Consider the following 22,634-nt stretch of genomic DNA (forward strand, 5'->3'; position numbering starts at 1 on the left):
TGAAAGGATCAGAAAACAACAAAAACAACAAAAAAACCCCACCACTTTTCTATGTGTTTGATTAAACTGACATTGTGGCTAAGAACAGGAGCAGAAGCAGTTGTAGGAATTGTTGCTATTTGCATTTTGTTTGTTAGCAAGAATGTAGGAAGTCCTGATGGGAGGGGAAATTGAGCCTGCCACAGTGTTCACAGGGCAGGTAGAGGGCATGCTTACTATAGTCCTGTGAGCAATACTCTACACTTCAGGCATGATCCCTTTAAGGCTATTCTAGGAATCGGACACACATTATGACCTGATCCATCTACTCATATGCTGAACCATCACAGCATAGATCCAAAAGCATCCACTACAGCACTTCACCTGGCCTTGGCACAGTGATCTGACATCTGTGGTGACCTGAAAAAAAACTATAAAGCTGCACTGGGAACAGGAGGGATGACAGCACTGCAGCAGGGGAGAGGGAGCTGATGAGAAATGGTGAGAACTTGTGCCAGTTATCAGTGCCTTCCAGTGGTTTGGCTGCAAGTAGGAGGGCTTCATTTAAACTAGAAATACTGACAGCTGCTTTTATACAGGAGAGCATCTTTGTGTGAGGAACACTCAGGTAGTTTTTACTTTGCTTTTGACTACAGAACACCAAAGTACGAGAATGAGCTGGTACTTAAACAACACTTTTGTACCAAGTAGATGATCAAAAGGAGAAGCCTTGCAGTCCTATTTTTTTTCTCTGTACATTGTATACTAAGTATGATCTCATAGTAGCATCTATGTAGTCTGATAGTGTGGTACAAAATACTTTTAGAATTGGACATATGTCTACCATCATTTCTGCAAAGCCCTGTCTGAACACCTGCTGTTAGCTGATTTACATTAAAATAAGCTAAAGGAATTCCCCATACTGCTTTTCCATGTGCAGGGATACTTGCATGGCCCACCCTTGGTGAAATGGCCTCAATAACAACAGTTGTTAAGATAGGAATGTGAGTACAAACATCCAAAACAGTCGCATACCCCAGAGAGTGCATAACCCAGCTGCTCACCTTAAAGGGGTTGAGAACCATCAGCCAGATTAAACAGTAACTAGGAAGTTACAGGGAGACTTTTCAAACAAATAAGGTCTCAGTTTGGAAGGAAGTGTAAAGGGGGCATGAAAACTTGTAACAGGAGGGAGAGACTTTGGAGTGTGAACAGAGCAGCAGTCAAAACCAGAGCAGTCTGGTTTGACACTATCAGAAGTCGCCCCACTGGGATAATAATGCCTCTGCCAGGCAGAGTATCTGCCCTGGGGAATGCTGCCAGCAACCTGCATCCAGCTAGGGGAGTGCCATTGTGGGGTGCAGCAGTAGGGACCTACACCTGGGGTGCACGTATGTGGCCTCCTGTGGTGCTTTCTTCCCAGCATGTGCATTAGCAGATTGTAAGGAGCAGCACAGGAACACATTAAGCACCCCCCCTTCAATAAGAGGTGTAAGTATGGGAACTTGCAACCCCGGAATGGGGGGGGGGGGGAACAGACCTGTAACCCACATGGCCTGTGAGAGAGGGAGTATATACTAAAACTCTGGGTGGGTGCCCATAACTTTGGGTGATCAGAACTTTTGCTGTTAGTGATAGAGGGATGCTCAGAATTTTGAAGGTTTTTTCTTAAGCCGCAATATTAGACTCAAAATGTTATCTGTTGTATTGCTGATACTGATTCTGCATCACTGATCCTGATCTTATTCACTGATTGCCAGTTTACTGTGTGTCATTAATAAATCAATAAACCAGTTTGATCCTGATTTGGTTTAACCTATGTGAACTGAGCAGTTTTTTTCCCTGTGACACCATTAGGTTATATTTGTAGATATTACATGATGTACAGTGTCATTATGAATTGCAGAAGTGGTCTGCCAGTGGGAGGAAAGACAGCTATTGACAATGGAAAGATAATTTTACCAGTAAGATAGTGGGATAGGGCCATTTTGTGAAGATTTTTTGAGCCCTTCAGTGGCAGATCCTAGAATTCTATGGACCCTAATGATCTCATTGGAAGTGTGACAGCAAGCATGTTGTCACGTGCAAATGAAATTACACTGTGGTCAGAGATGCTGTTCCAGCAGTGACTAAGCTCCCCTCATTACCTATCACTAGTTTTCTATTGGAAGACACTGACTTCCTCAGGTCTGCCTTCATATCACCAAAAGGCTTCCTAACAAATCATTCAGGTTTGAACAAACACTTTGAATATTAGTTTTAGCCCCCAGAATTGAGCAGGGAATGACTAAGGCCCTGAGTAACATGGTCTGACCTCATAGCTGACTCTTCTTTGTGCAGGAGGTTGGACAAGATGCCCTCCTGACATCCCTTTCTACGTGAATTTTCCTGTGCTAGGAAATATGCTTTTCTATGCTGCCTAGACATGCAGTTTTGCTACTAGAGGAAATACCTGGTAATATCTTGACTGTCTGGTTGTGACCAGAACAATGTTTGAGTGCACTCGCACCAATTCTCCAAGCAAGGAGATGGGTAAAATCTTTCTGCTTTGATAGGTAAAATCCAGCTGCCTTTCCTGGACATTGCACGACTACTTAGGTGTACAGTTCAAGCCAGAACTGGTTTAAGCCTCATGATGTCAGAAAATACAGCACCTAAAAACTGAAGAAATGATGGAATGAGGGCATGCTTACAGCATGGATTTCTCCTGCTAATTGGTTCGAGCCACCTTCTTTTGGTTGGCACCTGAGTGCCTACCAGCACTGTGCCTCAGCATTTCTCCAGCTCCCGGAGCTTGGCACAGCAGTTGAGGAATTGGAAAGCAGCAGTGTCACTGCTACATTTGAAAAGCAGTTAGTACTTTTGCTGTGACAGGAAAGGCTAAACCATCCTCAGTCCCTCCCCACTACAAGGAAACTTGCTTTTGCACTCAGCAGCCCACTGGCACAGAAGCATGTGCACGCACATACATGCATGAGATTGCTTCAGAGAAGGACAAACAAGCAAGACTGTCCTTGTGTGCTTAGAGCACCACTGTCTGTACCACCATATGGTTCTCTACCACAGCACAAAAGGGATCACAGACTTCATCAGTTCTCTCCCATGAGCAATTTTCCAAGAATTCAACTTAGCTAGGTACAAAAAGATCTCTTTGTTGCTTAGACACCCTTTACTGCCAGGAACCTCAAAACTGATGCAGACCAGTCATCACAGGGTCATGGAGCAGGGCAGGAGTTCAGTCTGCACATACGAGTCACATGGCAAGAGAAAAGTGAGGATGGAAAAGCAGAGATGTGATGCTGTCTGGCAGATTTCTCGCAGGTGTAAAAGCTGAATGTCAGTTTTCACTAAGACCTGGTTTACTCTGCACTGGTAATTGACAACATAGCCCAGGTACAAAAAAAGACATTCAAGAAATAATTTAACTTCAGCTCCATTTTGAGAAGAAAAAAGTTAACTGCTTTGGTATTGGGGTTTGATTTGGGATCTGTTCTCTAAACAAACTCTCTTTTATTTCAGTTGGCTAAGCCAGTGGTTTTAAGGATATGTTCATGTAGTCTTTTGGGAGCATACACAAGATTGATCTGTGCCTGCTCCATGTCAGTCTGCCATCATAGCTATGGGGCATCCAGTCTGCAGCTGTTTTGTGTCTGTCTCCTGAGAGCACTTTGCACAATTACATTTCTCCCCAGGTCTCAGAATCAAACAATTCTCTTTGCACAATCCACACTTCCACTTGTGGCTCACCTCTACAAAAGCCAAAGACCTTTAATGAAAATATTAATACAATTGCTGCTAACATCAAGCCATGGGGACTTTCACTGTTACCCCCCATGTTGCCCTATAGTTCCTCTTTTAGTGCAATCTTTATTTTTTTTAAGACAGTTCATTATCCATATTACAATTATATTCATTCCCATCTTCTTCACCCTACGGTTTCTAATGTGAAACCAAAACAAATGGTTCAGCATAGCCTAGGTTTATTTGATTTAGTACCTTTCCTTTGTTTTGGGTAATTGGCTATCTTATGCAAAAACCTATAGGTTAGTAAATCACTTTGCCTTTTTCAGCATATATCTTGAATGATATTCCTATAGCGGAGAAGTTCATTTTCATACACAAATAATTTTAATTCCATTCATTTTTTTAACTGAGCATATAAAACACAGGGAATCACAAAGTAATTCATTTGAGCAACTTCTTTTGGATAGTAAAAGGAATAAGCTTATCTGAGCATGGAAGGGATTAATATGAAAAAAAAAGAGGTATGATGTAAAAACTAGTTGAACACAGGAAGGGGCGGTGTCAAATGAAATCACCAGGCATTTATTTATTTATTCATTTAGCAAAGTTTGCATAATATGTGTATGCAAAAAAAAGAAACAGTTGTGTGTTGCAAGAGGATTAGAGGAAGTGACTGCTGAAATCAAAGTATAAATGCTTTGCAAGGTCAGTCCCAGGAGCAGTTACTGAGTAAAATAGGAGTGCATATAACGCAAAGTAATCAAAAAAGTTAGCTGCTTTTATAAATGTGTTTGCTGTGTTTCTGAGTCACTAGAATGTCACCCCTGGGTTATATGGTTCTGCTGTTATTTTGGATATACTGTGCTGCACAAAGAGGTAAGTTTTTAATGTGAAAAAATCCACTTTCTTATACTGGGAAAATGTTATTAAAATATTTTTTTAATGAAATGTTCAGATTGTAGTTTATTTTAGTGAAGCTCTGTCAACAATAATTGAGATTTGCTGTGGCAGTATGTAGAACCTTCAGTACTTAGTATGCTGCCGTAGGTATTATTTAACCTATTTATTTGGATAAAGACTGTTGCACAACTTTTTAGTGATTACTATCCCTATAAACTAGAGCCAGATAACTCATTTGTTGTTATGTTTGTTTGTTTGTTAATTATTTTAACATCTAAAACCCATAAATATCTATAAATAGTTGGTAGACTAAAATGACAGGTACTCAATAAATGTGTATTTCTTGTGTCCGGAATAATCTATAAAATAATCTGAGAAAAATAAATGATTACTAGATTGACTGAGTAAGTGTTTACAACGTATGTGTTAAGTGACATCTTTGTTTTGTTCTATTTTAATCCATTAAATGAGATAAGCATATACAGATACACTTTTGTCCGTGGTTAAAGAGGTATCAAGTGTTCTGGCTGCTGTTGATGTTTTCTGCTTCAGTGTTTAAGTTCTTTTCCTTGACACACAAACTTTATTTTTTATAATACTGTGTTTATATTGTTTAACCTATATGTTCAATAATTCAATTGCTTTGCTTTTTGTCAGGGATTTATACATGGACTGTTGGAGAAAGGGTCTTTGCTCAATTCAGGTTGTTTTTTAATTTTATGTGAAGATTATGAAGACCTTATTAATCAATAACTTAAAAATCTGTTAGATTTTACTTCAGAATCCTGTAGAATTAGGCTCTTTCCTTAAGATAGTTATTCTTTTAAAAATAGCTGATAGGAAAGAGAATTTTATTTGAAAAATCAGGAGGTTAATGAAATGTATTACATTTTTAATATATACTTATAATACATATTGTTTCAAAGCACCATTACTAAAGTCTACTTTTTTTGCAAAGTCTAGAAAAATTCTGGAATTTGGAAAGAAAGTTTGCCTAAATTTGCCCTCTCTTTTCACAATACTTTATTTAGATCAGAGAGATTGCAAAGGAATGTGAATGTAGCAATATTTGATTCAGCTGGGACAACTATTACCATCAGTCATACAGGGTTCGTAGTGCAAGCTTCATATGGAAAGTCTACGTGAGTTCTTTGAGATCGGGGTTGTTGCACAGGGGCTGAAAAATTCTTCTGCCTGAATTTGTAGTTTGTGCTTGCCTTTGTTGATGTTGCTAGTGGTATAATGATGCTGAGAAAGCAGCTTGAGCTATTTCTAACTGACATCAAATCACATATGAAGTACTAACTGATTAATTTCAGCTATCCTGGTTTTCCACTAAGGAATTTGAAGATACACATTTAGACCATGCTTTCTAATATAAAAATATCAAATTCCAAATTTTGGTGAGTATGGAGATCATACATGATGTAATGAATATAGCTTTGAAGTCCACCCTGCCAGAAGATTTGTTTCGCAAACTACTGAGAAACTGCATGAAAAAGGGAACAATTAGCTGTAGTCAGAAATATGCATATACATGCTGTGACACTTGACAGTAGTGCTTGCTATAGAGACATCACATAGTCTGACACCAGGTCAGCAGTGGTGAAGAACAAACACAGAGCTGGAACAAAACCCAGAAGAAAATATGTCTTAGTAATGGTGAAGAGACTATTAGGAGATCATCTTTTTTCTTTTCTTTTTTCTTTTTTTTAATGTAAACAAGGAGGAGTTATGAGGCTCCATTCTACATTACAGACAAGAAAAACAATACAGCTCAGAAGTAAGGGAGGAGTAGAACAGAGAAACTCTCACTCTTCTCAGTGGCCTGTGTTCAGCTTTCCGACTGTGACCCAAAATGTGTACTGTTGCAGATTTGCATCATTGCAGAAGATAGGATGCAGAGCATACAAAACAGAACACAACATAAAGCAGAAAGTTCAGTCTTAGCAAAGCATTTTCCGTCACTGGATTTGCTGGTGTTCGGTACTTTAAATATTAGATAATTCAACCTGAACATCCAACATTACCCTGTGTTATCCTCAATTTAGGCTTGATTGGGTTGCTGTCATATGAAATCTCTAACAGTTTAAAGAAATCACAGAATCTTCAAATTCAATGTCACTAAAGACTAAAAAATTAAAGTTTCTTGGACCATGGCACACAGTGTCACAGTAAACTCTCCACAAATGATTTATTTAAGCAACTTACTACTATGTGCAGAGTATTACTCTATGTTACGGAAATCAGTTAATAGACCAAATTCTCACATACCATTTATTGTAAGGAAGAAATGTAATATAAGTTAAAAAGATCAAATTATGAGTTATGAAGCAGAAAATTTGTTATTTTGCAACAAATGCAGTTGAAAGCAATAATAGTTCAGATTTTTGAATCACAGACATCTAAAGCATAATATGTAGCTTCTTTATGAATTTTTTACAAATTCGATCATGGTATGTTGTTGTAATTCCATTTTTAACACATTTGCAAGAGAAAGCCAACTAGAGAAGTATTCTTCATTTTGCTCATTCCTGCATTTTGCAAAAAAGGTATTAAAATGTGAATGTGTTTTAATGAGTCTTGCTAATAAAAGCAGAAGTCACTGCTATCTTTTCTGATAGTATGGTAGTACCCTCTAGTGGAGAGAGAACAATAATTTTTACTCGAATGTAATCATTAGTAGGAAAAATGTAATACCTCTTTTTAGAAGAGTTGAAGTAGTTGAAAAAAAGATGAACCTATGGGCACACCCTTCCTTTATCAGCTCAGCAGTGTCCTCAAAAGCTTGCCTGCTTTTTCTGAATACCAAAGCCAGCCTAAAGAAAGATATTAGATCTCCCTAGAAACCTTTCTTTCCTTATATTTTCAAAATGCCATAGCTACAGAACACTTAAACAGATTTTTTGGGGGATAATAAATATTTCTCCCAATTTTTTAAACAAATTTTCTAAAATTATGCCTCTGATTTGGTAGGCATTCCACTGACTGAAATAAAAATAGTGAGTGTTCAAGAGTGTGTCTTTGTACAACTAAACTAAAATTCACTTTCCACATTTTGATATGGAAGGATTAAGCTTTATTCAGCTCAGGCACCACATATTAGAAAACTCTTCTTCCTATTCACTGGTTGTGGGCTTCTCATTTAAGTTCAGCAAGCCATAATTTCACATTCCTCACATGAGGAAAGATCCTAAATATTTTTTCTGTAGTTGCACCTTCAGGCAGCACCTGGACAGTTTTTAGGAAAGCACCAGTGAGAATACTGCTACTTTTTCAAATGTCAGTGGCCTTACAACTAACTGGTGAGAGGATTTTTGTGCAAGCTCTCTGCAGAGCAACGTATCTCACTCACCAAGAAATTGCCCTCCCTGGTGGATATTTTTCCTCCCATTTCTTTTCTGTCCAGAAGTTTCATTTCTTTTCCAAGGCTTCATTTCTCACAGGTTGCCCAGGTCTCACAGATCCTCGGTTCTCACAGGTTATTTATTCTTGATGAATTCTCACCTTTGCTGTTCAGATGTAAAATAGGCTAAATAGGTAGAATGCCCAGAGTCTGTTATTGTAGGTAAATCTTTGACCTTTAAAATAAGTAAATTTCAGTCACAGATGCACAGAGTATTAGTCACTGAAATTAGGTCAAAGTTTATAAACAAAACAAAAAAAAGATTCATATGAAAGATCATTTAGTCTTTCATTAACAGCTTCCTGATTTTTGTTTCTTTTCCTGTTAGTCTGGCTTTTCCCATTCTCATGCTGTTCAGCTTCTTAATGAAATGAATTCAAGTTCATTCTGTATAAATCATATGGCCCTGGCTATACATTTAATGGACACTGAAGAAGACCCAATAAGGAGCTTTTGGAAAAAGACTGTGTAACATTGATCTAAAGAGTAATATCAGACAATCCCTTTGCCAAGTTGAGGAAACATGCTTTGAAGATAGCAAAGGTCAATGTGAATACCAAGAGTTAATTGTAGCTTGTGACAAGTATCTTATGATAAGTTATCCCATGGACAGGAGGAAATAAGTTTTGGAAAATCAGGTGACCTCAGCCTGGAGAGAAAGTTTAGTGGATGTAAAGGCTAAGGGAGACTTGACAGAACTTGATCAAGTGCAGCATGAACTCAATGTAAGTCAGAGACTGTTGTGGCTGCAAAAGAAAATAGTTTGAAAGGAAATCTCTGGTGTGCATAGAGTTCTCCTCTGTGGTGATGGAAGGACTGAAATGGAGGAGCTTCTGCAGATGGAAGGGTGAGAGGTGTCTGGGGTTAGAACTGGGCACTAATCTCTGATGCTATTATTTTCTATTTCATGGATGATGACTCTGCCCAGTGTGGTTTTTTTGGCATGTGCATGACCATTTTTATGGCCTTCTAAGTGTCTATTTCTATTCCTACAAGAGGTGCCAACTTAGTAGTTTCCTTTTTTTATGATTAAGTAGGAAAGATATACTCGTTTGATCACAACTGTCCTCAGGACTTCTTGTTACTTTTTCTATTGCTAAAAGTATTTTGGAGTATGTAGCATGTGTTTCAATCACCAACATTTTACCTATTTAATTTTTAGCCTGTGAAGAACCTCCTCCTAGGAGAGTTAAAGAAGTGCCTACCGAAACATGGGACAAACCTCCCTATCCACATGGTACTCAAGCAACATACAAGTGTCGGCCTGGATATATAAAAATTGGACGTATTATGTTTCAGTGTACAGATGGAGTGTGGGAACAACCCTTCCCATGGGCAGAATGCAGAAGTAAGTATTTATGCAAAATATATATGCAAACATTTGACCTGGCATATCACATCCCTTGCCAATGATGTCAATGTGAATTTACAGTTGTATCTTTACCTGTAAATTATTTATTTCAGCATCCTTTAAAATATCATCCTAAAAGGCATGTATGCATAAGGAAACATTTTTAGAAGTTCCTTTTCTCCAGACCGAAGACTTATTTTTCCCCTTTGCATAGGAGAGTCATACACTAGGCCAGCTTTATTAACCTAATTTGTTTATTTGCTCTGAGAATAGAAATTTTTTTTAAGGATACCCAAGATAGTTCTGGTTATAGTACCATTATATCTATGCCTGTGCAGTTGTATTTCTGGATTAGGTTAGCTGATACAACTGTACTATATTTGGGACACAAATTAACTCCCAATAAGCTAAGGTACCACTACACAGAAGTCTATTAAACAGATGATAGAGACTTTTTTGCCTTTAAATTAAATAAAAATTAATAAGTAGTCACTGTTTATCTCCTACAAATTGCATGTTTGAAAAAGCATTTTTTTTTGGCATATTGAAAAATAGTTCTGTTATTTCCTGGCCATTTACAGTCAGAATTTTTAAAAATTATTTTTCTTATTATTGCAAATTATGTTAATACCTATGTAAATACTTTAAATTATTAAGTTATTAGAGGCTTGCTTCTGAGATGTTAAAAAAAAAAGACCACTGCATGGATGAAATTTACAGTCTAAGCAGAATAAAGCACTATCTCAGCCTTTGAATGCAAGCCAAGCGACAATGTTGTCTTTTCTTTAGTTAGTTCAACTAGTTCTATGCAAGATATAATTTCTTGGAAGTTGAAAAATTCGTTGGAGTTAAAAGAAGTAGGACAGCATTTTTCCCCATGTTGTTTTATAATCTATGAAGGAAACTTCATGATAAGGATGAGAGCTGCTGTTACTATTTTTAGTATACCATGTTAACAGTTTGGAAGTATTTCTCACCCTCATACAGAATTCACTAGTGAAGAAATTGAACTTTATTATTATTAGTCAACAGATACCTCCTTTCTGTAATAAATAACTGTAAAGTTTAGACACACTAGCTTTTATTTTTCTTACATATCTAATGTACAAAGTTTTTACTAATAATATACAAATGTTTGGTTTAGTAATATAAAATAAGTTCCATGTTTCATTCAAACAGAGATTAAAATAAATCATGAGTAAAAATCAATTAATAAAGTTGTTACTATTTTCCACATAATCCTCTTTAACATAAACAATATATATTAACTTATTTAACTTAACATATTCATATTATTTAACTTATAATAACTTATGTTAACTTTAACTTATTAACTTATTTAACTTATTATTTATTTAACTTTTAAAAAAATTTGTTTTTACATGTATTTATATAACTAATCAGTGCACACAGATCCTTCCAATTATACAAAATTTGGTGCTTCTTTTTAGTAACAGATTTTAGTAAATACTGCCACACAGCAAGCAGGTGCTGACACTGGCAAGACTCAGTCGGAAGGAGAAAGGAAATGGTCTGCCATGGGTTAAGTGGCTTCATCCCCTTTTCAGGATAGGCCACGCTAGACAGCAAAATTGATTAGCCCGCATGGGATTGCCTGTTTTCTCTGAGTCACACTGAAGCATGTGTGACTGAGCCTACTCACTCATCTCTTCCTTAAAAAACTACAGATGCTGGCATACTCCAGGATATACAAATGTTTGGTCTGGCTGGGTCCAGGAAGGATTTATTCTGAGGAGGTCTAATACTTATTTTTTATATTTTTTACATTAGTTTATTTTACAGTCCTTATAAAAACATCAGTCCTTATAAAAACATCAAAAGTGAGTGAATCAGAGAGCTGATGTGTTCATCTGTGCAGTTCTTCTGGGGATTCAGTGCAAATAGTTAGGGCCAGATAACAAGAACAGTCACATGGGGAACTTGGAGCAAAAAGGACTGAGGAACACAGGACTCCTGCGGCCTTTGATCTTCCTTCTTTACTCAGCACAGTCCCCATCAGACTAACGGTATTTCATTTCCAGTCATGGGTGGCTTCTAGAGTGGAAGCCATTGTACCTAGTTTATGTTGAAAGTTGTATGAAAAGCTGAAATTACATCCTGCCATTAAATTTGTCATAAAACGAGATCAGTCTTTTTAAAGGAATAAAAGCTCCTAATTTGTTATTTAAATTAAAAAGGAAAAAAAATCCTTAATCCAAGTATATTCTTATTGAAGACAGTGATTTAAAAAAAAGGAGTTAGTCAGCTAATGCTGAGAGTACTTTTGAAAATACTGTCTCCAAATTACTAGAAAAGTGCTACCTTTCACATCCTTATATATGCAGTAAATAATATTGTTTCCTTTTTTTTTTTGGACAGATAAGCCCTGTGGACATCCTGGAGATATTCAGTTTGGTTCATTTGAACTTACCAATGGAAGGGAGTTTGTATTTGGTGCCCGAGTTGAGTACAGATGTGATGATGGGTAATATTTATTTAAATATTCAGTATGTGGGTGTTAACATGAGGTGTTAAGAGAAGTGTCAATAATAGATTCGTTGTCTGTAAAACAGCTACAGATTACTAATATTTTAAAAATATTTAGTTATTGTTTAATTTTAAATGTTGCAATTACAGGAAGAATACTAAACAGAGCTCTTTCTCATGTCTGGTGCTACTGGAGTAACTGAACTTTGTGCACATGATAGTCTCCTCCGAAGTGCCTAAATGGATCAGACTGTGGCTGACTTGAAATCATGGCTGTCTGGGTAGAATGCAAAACCAGTGATCTATCTGTAAAGCTGCCTCATGACTTGACCAGCCAGACAGTTCAGATAAAAATGCAGCTTTGCATGCCGGAATCAGTGCTCCTAATAGGCAGTCATGGTACAGTTATGTTGGAGGACTCATCAGGTCATACTAGAGAGGCACCTATTCAGAGCACAATGCATTAAGTCCTACTTAAATCATTTGTGTGAGTTATTAAATAATTTTTTTTGTAAAAAAAAGAAGAAGAAGAAGAAAATTCTGGTAGACTCAATAACATCTCTTCACTAACTGCTTAGAAGAAATTCTCTCTGCCTCTTCTATGCATCCTCTCCAATAAAATCTGCAGCAAGTCAAATATATAGTATTGTGCTTAGCTAAGTAAGCCTATGACTGGTTTCTTTCCTCTTGAAATGCAAATCAGCCATAAGCATGATATTGTGGCCTAGCCATATTTTTGCAGCCTTTGTGTTGTGTGAATATATTAATGAATCTAGTCTAGTATGAATTCAAGTTCCAAAATCAATATTCTCCCTAACCTATAGGTGCAGTCAGTTTAAATATTTCTTCACTATCATTTCAGACTAGCTGTACTTACTCTGACTACGTTCCAGGCTAACCTGAAGCCATGTCAGTGTTACTGTAATGCCCTCAAACCTGAGATAATACTAACTCATCAAAGCATAAGATACATATGTCTTCGATTAAGTCATATTCCAATGCTGTCCATTAGCTTTCAGTCATACTGGAGCACAAGAACATGAGTTTTACTCCACTTGCCAACAATTGTGTAAATCACCCTTAGGTTATTAGTTATGTGGGCTGATGAAACAAAGCTTGGTACCTCTACAAAAGAGAAGGCATCTTTTTTATTACTTCCTACTTTCTGTTTTTTTTCCTATTTTTGCCGTATGCAAGTACAAAAAACAAAATAGGGTAGACACAGGTAGAAAAAGTATTGTTTTTTTGTCATGTTTTGCGTTAGCCAATGCTAGAACATATGAAACCTGCTTCCTTTGCTTCAATAACAGCAGCACTGCTATTTCTATCACATAATGAGGCTATATTTTAGAACTGTTTGCTTTTTATTTGGTAAGATACCGGATGCTCAGCCTAAGAAATTACCGTGAGTGTCAGGCAGACGGATGGAGCAATGACGTCCCTCACTGTGAAGGTAAATGGAGTTTGACATTTAATTCTTTATCAAACTGACTTTTTATCTGTCTAATATTGTCTAGAACTAGTCTGTGATCTCACTACTGACTATGAGTAACACTGCAGCCACCATGACTGCTTGTGATGGTAAATAACCACTCAGCTTAAGAAGTATTAATTCACACAGACATACAACTATCTAAATCCAAGTTATGCATCAGTGAAACTCTTAAAATGCCTGCTCAGTTACCGCTTTAATCAAGTAGGCACTCAAAATTTTATCAAAAAGCATTCACAAAACTGCTTGTCACCCCCCATACTGCTTTATAGCTCTGCTTCACCTGAAGGGCCTGATAGAGTAGATGTTAAACAAAGCAAAACATGGTTACAAAAGACATCTGGGATGAGACGTTGAATATGTGTATGAATGTATGTGTGTTTATAGCACACGTTTCCCCTTCACTCATGTGAATATCCTAGCCATTAAGATTTCATTAAAGGTTCCTCTCTCTATTAGCATACAGTGGAACAACTTCAGTAAGAAAGAATGAGAGTGAAAGAGACCCAGTCCCCAGGACCTAAGTCCTCAGACTGGGTGGCTGGGATACTGCCCTGAATTTGGAAACCTTTTTACCAGTTTCAAACCTGCATGATTATGAAAAGAGGCTTCCTCTCTTCCCGGAGGTCATTTTTAACCACTTGTCTATTTTAGTATATGTGTGTAGGTTTGAAATTTCTCTCTGCGTTTTGGCACCTAATTTCAGGAAAGGGTATCTAAGTTAAGAATAACTAATTGAAAGGAGGTGTCTTTCTCTTGTCTTGAGTTAGGTATCTGTGCTTTAATGTTTCCTAATAGCTGTTCTCAGATATTCCCCATTCAGCTTACTGGATTTTGAGTGTCTTCAGTTTTAGGCATACAGATATTTCTCTGCACAATATAGAACAATGATTCCCAACATTTTTGTCACATGTCACCAAGATGTTGCAATTCCAAAGTCCTCATAAGATTTATCCTTCACGACCGAGGAGTTTTCTTTAGGTTAACATGCAATTGCCTATGAAAGAACATATCCTGTATAATGTTGTAATTGTGAGGAGGCTAGATGATAGAAGATGAGTTCATAGAAAAGGCAGATGGCACATAAGATAGAGAACATTGTCAGAGAAAAGCAGGAGCTATGGTAGACAAAACACCAGGCACTTTCAGACGCTCTCAGTGATATCAGTGTGAACATTTAAAAATGGTCTGTGATCTCAGTCACTTCCCACTTAATAAGAAATATCTGATGACATATATAAATTCCTCCTTTTTCTGCAGTTACACAGTTATGAGATACAAGAGGTCTAAATCCATGTCTGACATACATCGTGTTCATTTACTTTAGTAATGCAATTGTTCTACTATCTCTAACTAGTTTTTTTTAGCTAGTAACTGAATTGTTCTAGTCAATCCATAAGGCTCAGCACTTTTCCAGACCATTAGTCTATAGCAAATTCCGTTTGGCATAACTCTAAGGCAAATGAACCTATTTTGCCAAGGTTTTATGGCCTTGTATATCAGTAAAGGTTTACCTACCATCCATAAGAGTTCATAAGATCACAGCATAATTCAGCTTGGAAGGGACCTCAGGAGGTCACCTGGTTCTGTGGACACTGTCTTTAGCCTGCAAGAGCAGAAAGCAGGATAATGAGATCCAGCATACTAGCGTCCTCCCATTTCAGTCTATCTTTCTGCTTAGGGTTTTGCATTATGACTGTTGAAAATGATATCTGAATACATAATAAGGCTAAATATTGTTTTCAAAATTTAAGGTAATTACAGTGATTTTTCTGTATTTTAACTTTTTTGTGTGTCAATTCACTTAACAGAATAGACCTTAAAATGTCTGGAGTTGTTTGTTTGTTTGTTTTACAGTGGCAAAGTGTTTGCCAGTAAGAGAACCAGAAAATGGACGAATTACGACCGGTGTGTTTGAGCTAGACCAAGAATTTTCCTTTGGCCAGGTTGTAAAGTTTGAATGTAATGAAAATTATAAGCTTGTTGGATCTAAAGAAATACATTGCTCTTCAAATGGAAAATGGAGTAGTGATGCACCTCAGTGCCAAGGTAAAAAGAAAACTATTACTGAGTTTACTATCTGTGATTAAAAAGCTTTATACTCCCAGACTTCTAGGGAATGGTTACTGTATGGGACACTACAAAGCTTTCACTTTATTCTGCAGAAATTAAGCATAGTTTGTCTGTAAACAATCTCCATTACATATATGCAGAAGAAGCAGGATAAGCAAGAGATTTCAAAGAATGTTGGTCGTAATGGACCATCTGTTTGTTCCCCATTTTCATTAAAAGCTGTATGGTTGCTAGACTGCGATCAATTTCATTGAAACTGGCTTAGGTATGTCTGTGTAAGATTCAGTCACTTCAGTGCTGATTTAACCAAAGTAATTACAAACAGTTTGTGATGTGAAGCTAGTTTAAAAAACAAGTATGATTGTAATTCATTCATATTCATAAGGTACATAAAATATAAAGAAATCGCAATGGGTTTTTCTTTGTTCAAACTAATATGTCTGGACAAGTTAAAAGGTTAATTCATATTTTGTTTTTACAGAATCACAGAGTAGCTGAGGTTGGAAGGGACCTCTGGAGGTCCCTCAAAGTAGGGTCAACTAAAGCAGGTTGCTCAGGACCATGTCCAGTCAGGTTTTGAACATCTCCAAGGAGACTACACAAGAGACACCACAGCCTCTGTGGGCAGCCCATTCCAGTTTTTGACCATCTTCCCAGTAATGAAGTGTTTTCTTATGGTTAAGTGGAATTTCCTGTATTTAGTTTGTGCCATTGACTCTCATCCTGTCACTCAGCACCACTGAGAAGAGTCTGCTTCCGTCTTCTTTACTCCCCCCCATCACCTGTTTATACACATTGATAAGATCCACTCCCCTTCTCCCCAGGCCTTCTCTTCTGGAGGCTAAACAATCCCAGCTCTCAGCCTCCCCTCATCTGTCAGATTTTCCAATCCCTTACTCATCTTCATGGCCCTTTACTGGACTCACTCCAGTATGTCCATGTCTCTCCTGTACTGGGCAGCCCAGCACTGGACACAGCACTCCAGATGTGGTCTCGCCAGTGCTGAGTAGAGGGGTAGGATCACCTCCCTCAACCTGCTGGCAGCGCTCTGCCTAATGCAGCCCAGGACGCTGCTGGCCTTCCTTGCTGCCAGGGCCCATTGCTGGCTTGTGTTCAACTTCTTGTCCATGAAGAACCTCAGGTCCTTTTCTGCAAAGCTGCTTTCCAGCCAGTCAACCCCCAGCTTGTGCTGGTACAAGGGGTTATTTTTCCCATTTTGCAAATGGAGTTTGATGGGAGTTGGATTGTCAGTATGTATGAATGAATTATCCCAGAAAGCATATTATAACAATCACTCTGTTTAATATTCAGTCCATCAAGTTCCTTAGATTATCTATTTGTATCTGATAAGGAAGCATATGTTCTAAAGAGCAGACTACATATGTCAGAATGTATATACATGTATGGTTTATTCACAGTTTCAGTGCTAAGTTTTGCAGTTTTGAAACCTCTTTTTTTTAACTTGAACAGCATAAAGTGGGGTTAAACACATGCGCTTGTAAAATTTATAGAATAGATATGGTGAATTTTATTAAACAATGCCAGTTCTTCCAATGAGATGTATTTCATCCCAAGCATAAGTAGATCCAGCAAAGGAATTCTGGCTTATAAATGGGGATTTTGGAAACTGCAAGGTCTGAATAATTTTATTGGGTCTAGCCAGGAGCTGGGGATACTGAGGTTCTCGTATAGGTAATCAGGCATTCTAGTGTCAATTTTCCAGTTACTTTAAATCTCTTTCTGCTGATACCATAATTTTACTAATCCTGTACTGGTTACAAGAAAGCTTTTGGTTGCTGGAAATTACAAGGAAATTAAATTATCTGAAAAATGAAAAATACAGAATTTCAGCTAGCCTAGTTGATTAATTTAGAATGTCCTCTACCTTATGTTCTGATGCTGAGATCCACTAAAAAGCAAAGCCCTGAAATCTGTCTTATGAACTAATTTGCTACTGTTGCTGTGCTGTTCCATACATACTTTCTTCCTGGCACCCACAATCAGGTCATAGAAGAGTTCTCGGATAAGTTCGAAACAGTTCCCAAATGCAAATGTTCTGGTTGACATAATACAATTTCTGTGATGTCAGATGAAAAAAAAGTTGTTCTAATAGGCATTTATTCTTAGTGAATAAAAATATGCAAAAAACATGAATTTTGTCTTTGTCAACTTCAGAAATTACCTGTGATGTGCCAGAAATTCTGCATGGATATGTGCATTCTCCAAAGGCATCTTACAAGAAGTCTGAACGACTGCGGTTTTCGTGTGATAAAGGATACAGATATGGTGAAAGATCTGAAGCACAATGTTCTGAATCAGGATGGACTCCAACCCCCTATTGCACTGGTCAGCCTTTCCTAAAGTTATTTTTCACATTCTGTTGTGTTTAGAAGTAATATTTTCAAAGATTAATAATGCCAAATTGAGTTTATTCATAAAAAAACAATTCCATATACATCTGACTAGTATCCCATGAAGATATTAATCCGGAAGGATTGAACAGTAAAGGAATGAAAGAACTGAATATGAGCTTTCCATGTAGAGCCATAGCAAAAATAGGCAATTCAGTCTTTAGTTACTTGAGCAGGTGAGTAGTTAAATAGGTCTAGGAAGATAAAATTGCTGCTGTATGCTGCATAAATGAGATTGATGCTAAAATATATCATCCAGCATGAGTAGCTGGGTTTTTTTTAAGATTCTTTATTGGTGGGGAGAATATAGAAAAATTATTAATGGATTAGAAAAAATCCCTAGTTTGGACAAATAAGGTGGCTAAAGCTGAACCTCTTTACCTTCTACAAAGGACGATAAAAGTGTTTTAGCTAAGGAATGGAAATATCAGACACAAAAGAATATTAAAGCATGCAGAAAAAAAAAGCATTAAAACCAGACAAATTCAAAATGCAGAAGGAATCAGAAATTTGTAGTGACATGGGGAAATTAACATTTGAAACCAGCTTCTTAAAGGTATGGTTTTTTTAAGTCCTAGTGTCTTCACATCAAGACTCAATACTTTTGTAAGTGAAGCCCAAGTCACTGTGTTTACATGAGCATAGCTGGTGAAAATCAATGGCTGTGCTATATCCAGTTAGAAAACTGGATTAAGAAATAATATTTGATAACGTGAATTGTAACAGTATAAATAGGATTGGGGGAAGTAAATAGTCCTAGCTCATTACCAAGTTAATGCATTTTCAGGTCTTCATAGACCTGAAGTACCTGAGACCATAGTACTATCCGTTCAGTTAAATTACACTCAATAGCTCTCCCTGTATGAACATTTAAGAAGTTTGCTTAACCTACTGAACAGATGTCTGCATTTTGCCTCAGTGTCCTGATGAGCCTTTCCATGGTGTTGGCAGACTGAGCATCTGCTTGCTAATCATTATATCCTTTCTGGAAATTTCCAGACAACTAGCTCTGGTGAAGCAGTTCCAACCAAAGAGGAACAATTCACAGGTGATCTCTGTTTCACGGACAGAATTTCAGAAAGAAATTGTTAGTTTACTGTGCAGCCTTGCAAAAATGACTGGGAAATTATGAAAGTATCCCTCAATTTAAAATTCTGACATAAAGTAGTAAGCTGCCTTTCAAGAGTTCTTCTGAAACAGTAAAAGAGGGTTGTAGGAAGAATGATCTGAGATTGAAACAAGCATTTCCAAAGGAATATAAGCAAACACGAAGTAGTCCATTTTCAGAAGGATAAGTAGTCCAGCAGTGGCTGTAAGTGTCTAAACTGAAAATTATAATGGGAGTATAGTGCTGGAGTGTACATAAAGCTGAAAACTATAGGATTATGTACACAGCCAATATGTTGAGAATTGTGTGCAGCATAAGTTTGAAATTCAGTAACCCAAAAAGCCAGTCTGGACATGAAGTGTTATATACCAAAGTATACAACATGCATACCATGCAGACCGAAGTAATGTGATCTGCTTGAATGCTGTCATTGTCCATGACAGCTTGTCCAAGCTTTCTTAGCCTAGGGTAAGGACAGCAGCTTGTTTAATGTCATCAGCGTTGTAATTGCACAGCCACAGCGTTCATGCTGTTCAAACTTTCAATCAGGAATTGTCTGAGGATCTCTTACAGTGCTGGAACTCTCTCATGCTTTCTAGCTTGCAAATGCCTTCTGTGCAATTAAGATGACAAATCCATGACTTTTGTGGCTAGTCCTGTTTGACTGTGCCTGTTCAGCAGTATGGGTCATGGATTTAACTTTAATTTCTTTCAGCCACAGACCTTAAAGACTATAATTAGAACTCCAGATCTCACAAACAAAATATGCACGTTGTGTTCTAGCTGAAATAGTTTGATATAAATTTGGGGAAAATCATTTATGCCTTGAAACACCTCCAAGAAATTGCCAAAGAACACTTGAAACTGAAAAAAATGTTGGCAACAGGGCAACATCATAGGATGTTATGTACCACCCACCCTCCCAGAACCTCATCCAGAAAGACTCCTTTAGTAATAAATAATAGTCGATCTTGGTGCCCACTCAGTCCTTGAACTTTCTGCTTTAAGATTAGTAATGGTACTAATTAATATGCATTGCCTGTGGTTTTGCAACGTACTGCTTTTGAGAAGTGCCAAACTAAACATTCTTTCAACTACTGTTCTGCTGGACTCTGTTAACTGGGACATGCTCAGACATAGTAGTCCCCTGAAAGAACATCCTTCGGTAGTAGAAAAATAAAATACAGTTTCTCTCCTGCTCCATTCCTATAGCTTTATGCCACCATGAAGTGGATGTGGGTCCTGCTTGACTTATCACTTGAACCTACACGATCCAGCAGTACATGCATACCACTAACTCACCCACCTTCACTCCGCAGGAGGACCAACCTCTAGTGACCATGTAGTCATCCCTTTCCAGGCCTCAGTGTGTTGGTGTGATTTTCTGAATTGGAAGTAGATAATAAAAACAAAAGAAAGCCTCCAGTCTTTAAAGAATGTGTTTGCCTGGCTTCCCCAGGCATAAAGATGTCATGAGCTTTCAGAATAGCCGCCTTCTCCTTTCTCAGCTTTTCACGTGAAATATTTCCAGTGCCAATGCATCACCCTGATCTTGATCATACAGCCTTTGAACTATGAGGTTGTAGTTAAGTATAGCTGTGTCTCTCTTTAGGACCTGCCAATAAACCTAGCCTCCTTTGGGATGCTGTCCGTAAATCAGCCCAAGAGAGCTGTGGGTGAGTCCAGCATAAGGCATTTTGGGCTCCAGCTGTGGCATGACCTACTGGAAAAGACTAGTCAAATTCGTTTTGATCACCTTTAGTTCTTACTCCAACCACTCCCTTTGCAATTAAGTTTTAACCTCCTAATACCTCAGTAAAATCTATCACTCTCTTCTCTTCTACACCAATGAGACAGTCTATTCTTACAGACAAGTATACTTCCACAAGTGGGAGAGAGTTGTAACCTTTTCTTTGGCCTAAGAAATCTCTTTTTGGCAATATTATGCAGTTACGGTCTGTATACTGTGAAGATAAGAACTAATACAATAAAAATAGTTATAAAGATATTCTTCAGACAAGCATCTTGTTTTTCTCTTCGTATTTAGAAATTGTATGCTCTCCTCCAAGAATTCCTGATGGGCACTTTGGGCCTCAAGAAGACGTATACAAAGAAGGGGCTGTAATCACCGTGCACTGTAATTCTGGATACCATTTTAAAGTAGTCACTGGCCAAAACACAGCTGAATGCACCAAGAATGGCTGGGTGCCTTCTCCAGAATGTGTTGGTAAGTGGCTTTCATGAGTGAAGACAAAATATGCAGAATTGTTGTTCTCAAAATATCTTAGTAAAAAAGAGGCCAAGAGAAAAACTTCAGCAGCAGAGGAAATAGAAGATACTTATTCATTGTGTTTCTTGGTCTTATAAAGCTTACTTTGATGGTTTTGGAAAAATCAGCCATAAAAGCAATGGTATGGTCTTTTATATCTACATCATGTTTATAAATTCAGGTATTATCTATTACTGTATTTGTAAGATTATATGTTAAAATGTGCTATAGTCAGCTCTCTGACAGGAAGACTTGTGGTGTTACATCTGTCCAACTGAGGAGTAGCATGCCAGCCAAGGTAAGAGGACACAGTACCTGGTAAAATAGCCAAACCAAAACATAAAGACTTTGAAGGCTGGAAGGCGTGTTTCATCATAGTTATCACAGCTCTAGATTTTTACTTTCAGTTGTGTTTTAGTGTATTATAAATGATCACAAGTCTATTCCACTTACTATAATCTGTCAAATACCAAATTAAGATATTCTTGATTGTTTATGAGTTCTTTCCTGGATTAAATTTACACAGAATTGCAGTGATAGTTTTGCTGTGTGGGCACAATATAAAAACAGAAATTAGTAATTAATTTCATAATCTGGTGGTCTTTGGTCTTTCTTCACTGAAAATAAAAAAAAAAAAACTTAGAAAACAGAAGGAGGTGGGAGAAACCCTGAAGAAATCAGTCTTGTGAATGGACCTTTTGATAAGATGATTCGAGCTGTTCAAGAAGAATGCATTTTTAGCAGATCAATCTTTCCTCTGTGTACATGTGGGTGCTGAAATTCAGGTACCTTCTTGAGACCACTTCACTCATTATTGCATGGTCTGCTCAGTGGGTCATCCCTCTTCCACCTCCCCTTCCCCCAGGATATGGGCTCTGGATCAGGGCACTTCAGGAGTAACCTACCTGTCACGGCCAAGTGGGATGCTCTGGGAAAACTGTGAGTGAAAACCACTAGGAGTCGCCCCTTTTTACCCCTGGATTTTCCCTGAAAAGGGTCAATTCTTTCAAGGAACTGAGAAGAAATAACACTACAGTTTTAAAATCTAAAGCAGAAGAGCTAGGAAGAGCTTTTGGTGTGGGAACCAACACTTACAAAAGAACATTGTGACTAGAGTCATCTCCTTAATTTTAAGAGTCTACAGTGCAGTGTCTAAATCTGAGGTAGTTGTCTGGGCTCACATCAAGGTCATTATAGTCAATTTAGTCAGGGCACTCTAAAAAATATAGTTGTCTCATTATAAAATAAATGCTTACGTGGTCTCATGAATCAGCCTTTGGAGTCCACTGAGAATATTGATTGGATTTCAATTGGCTGCAATGGAAACTTAGGCAACCGGCATGGATATACAAATTGACAGAGACACCAAAACCACAGAGATATGATTCCTGCACTGCTTGGGACCTGCCAAGGT

The 22,634-nt window shown here is 37.6% G+C and overlaps 1 protein-coding gene across 1 annotated transcript in view; it reads left to right on the forward strand.

Annotated features, from left to right (window-relative positions):
* The first annotated feature begins 4,535 nt into the window (after nucleotides 1–4,535).
* The window catches only part of CFH (complement factor H), a 37,172-nt gene continuing 19,073 nt past the window's right edge, over nucleotides 4,536–22,634 (forward strand). The window contains exons 1-7 of the mRNA XM_067300444.1: nucleotides 4,536–4,599; nucleotides 9,192–9,377; nucleotides 11,760–11,865; nucleotides 13,244–13,320; nucleotides 15,217–15,408; nucleotides 17,608–17,778; nucleotides 20,999–21,178. Coding sequence (XP_067156545.1) covers nucleotides 4,539–4,599; nucleotides 9,192–9,377; nucleotides 11,760–11,865; nucleotides 13,244–13,320; nucleotides 15,217–15,408; nucleotides 17,608–17,778; nucleotides 20,999–21,178 — 973 coding nt within the window. The 5' untranslated portion in view covers nucleotides 4,536–4,538. The remainder of the gene's footprint in view (nucleotides 4,600–9,191; nucleotides 9,378–11,759; nucleotides 11,866–13,243; nucleotides 13,321–15,216; nucleotides 15,409–17,607; nucleotides 17,779–20,998; nucleotides 21,179–22,634) is intronic.

The sequence above is a fragment of the Apteryx mantelli genome, chromosome 8, assembly GCF_036417845.1.
Source record: "Apteryx mantelli isolate bAptMan1 chromosome 8, bAptMan1.hap1, whole genome shotgun sequence".
Lineage (NCBI taxonomy): Eukaryota > Metazoa > Chordata > Aves > Apterygiformes > Apterygidae > Apteryx > Apteryx mantelli.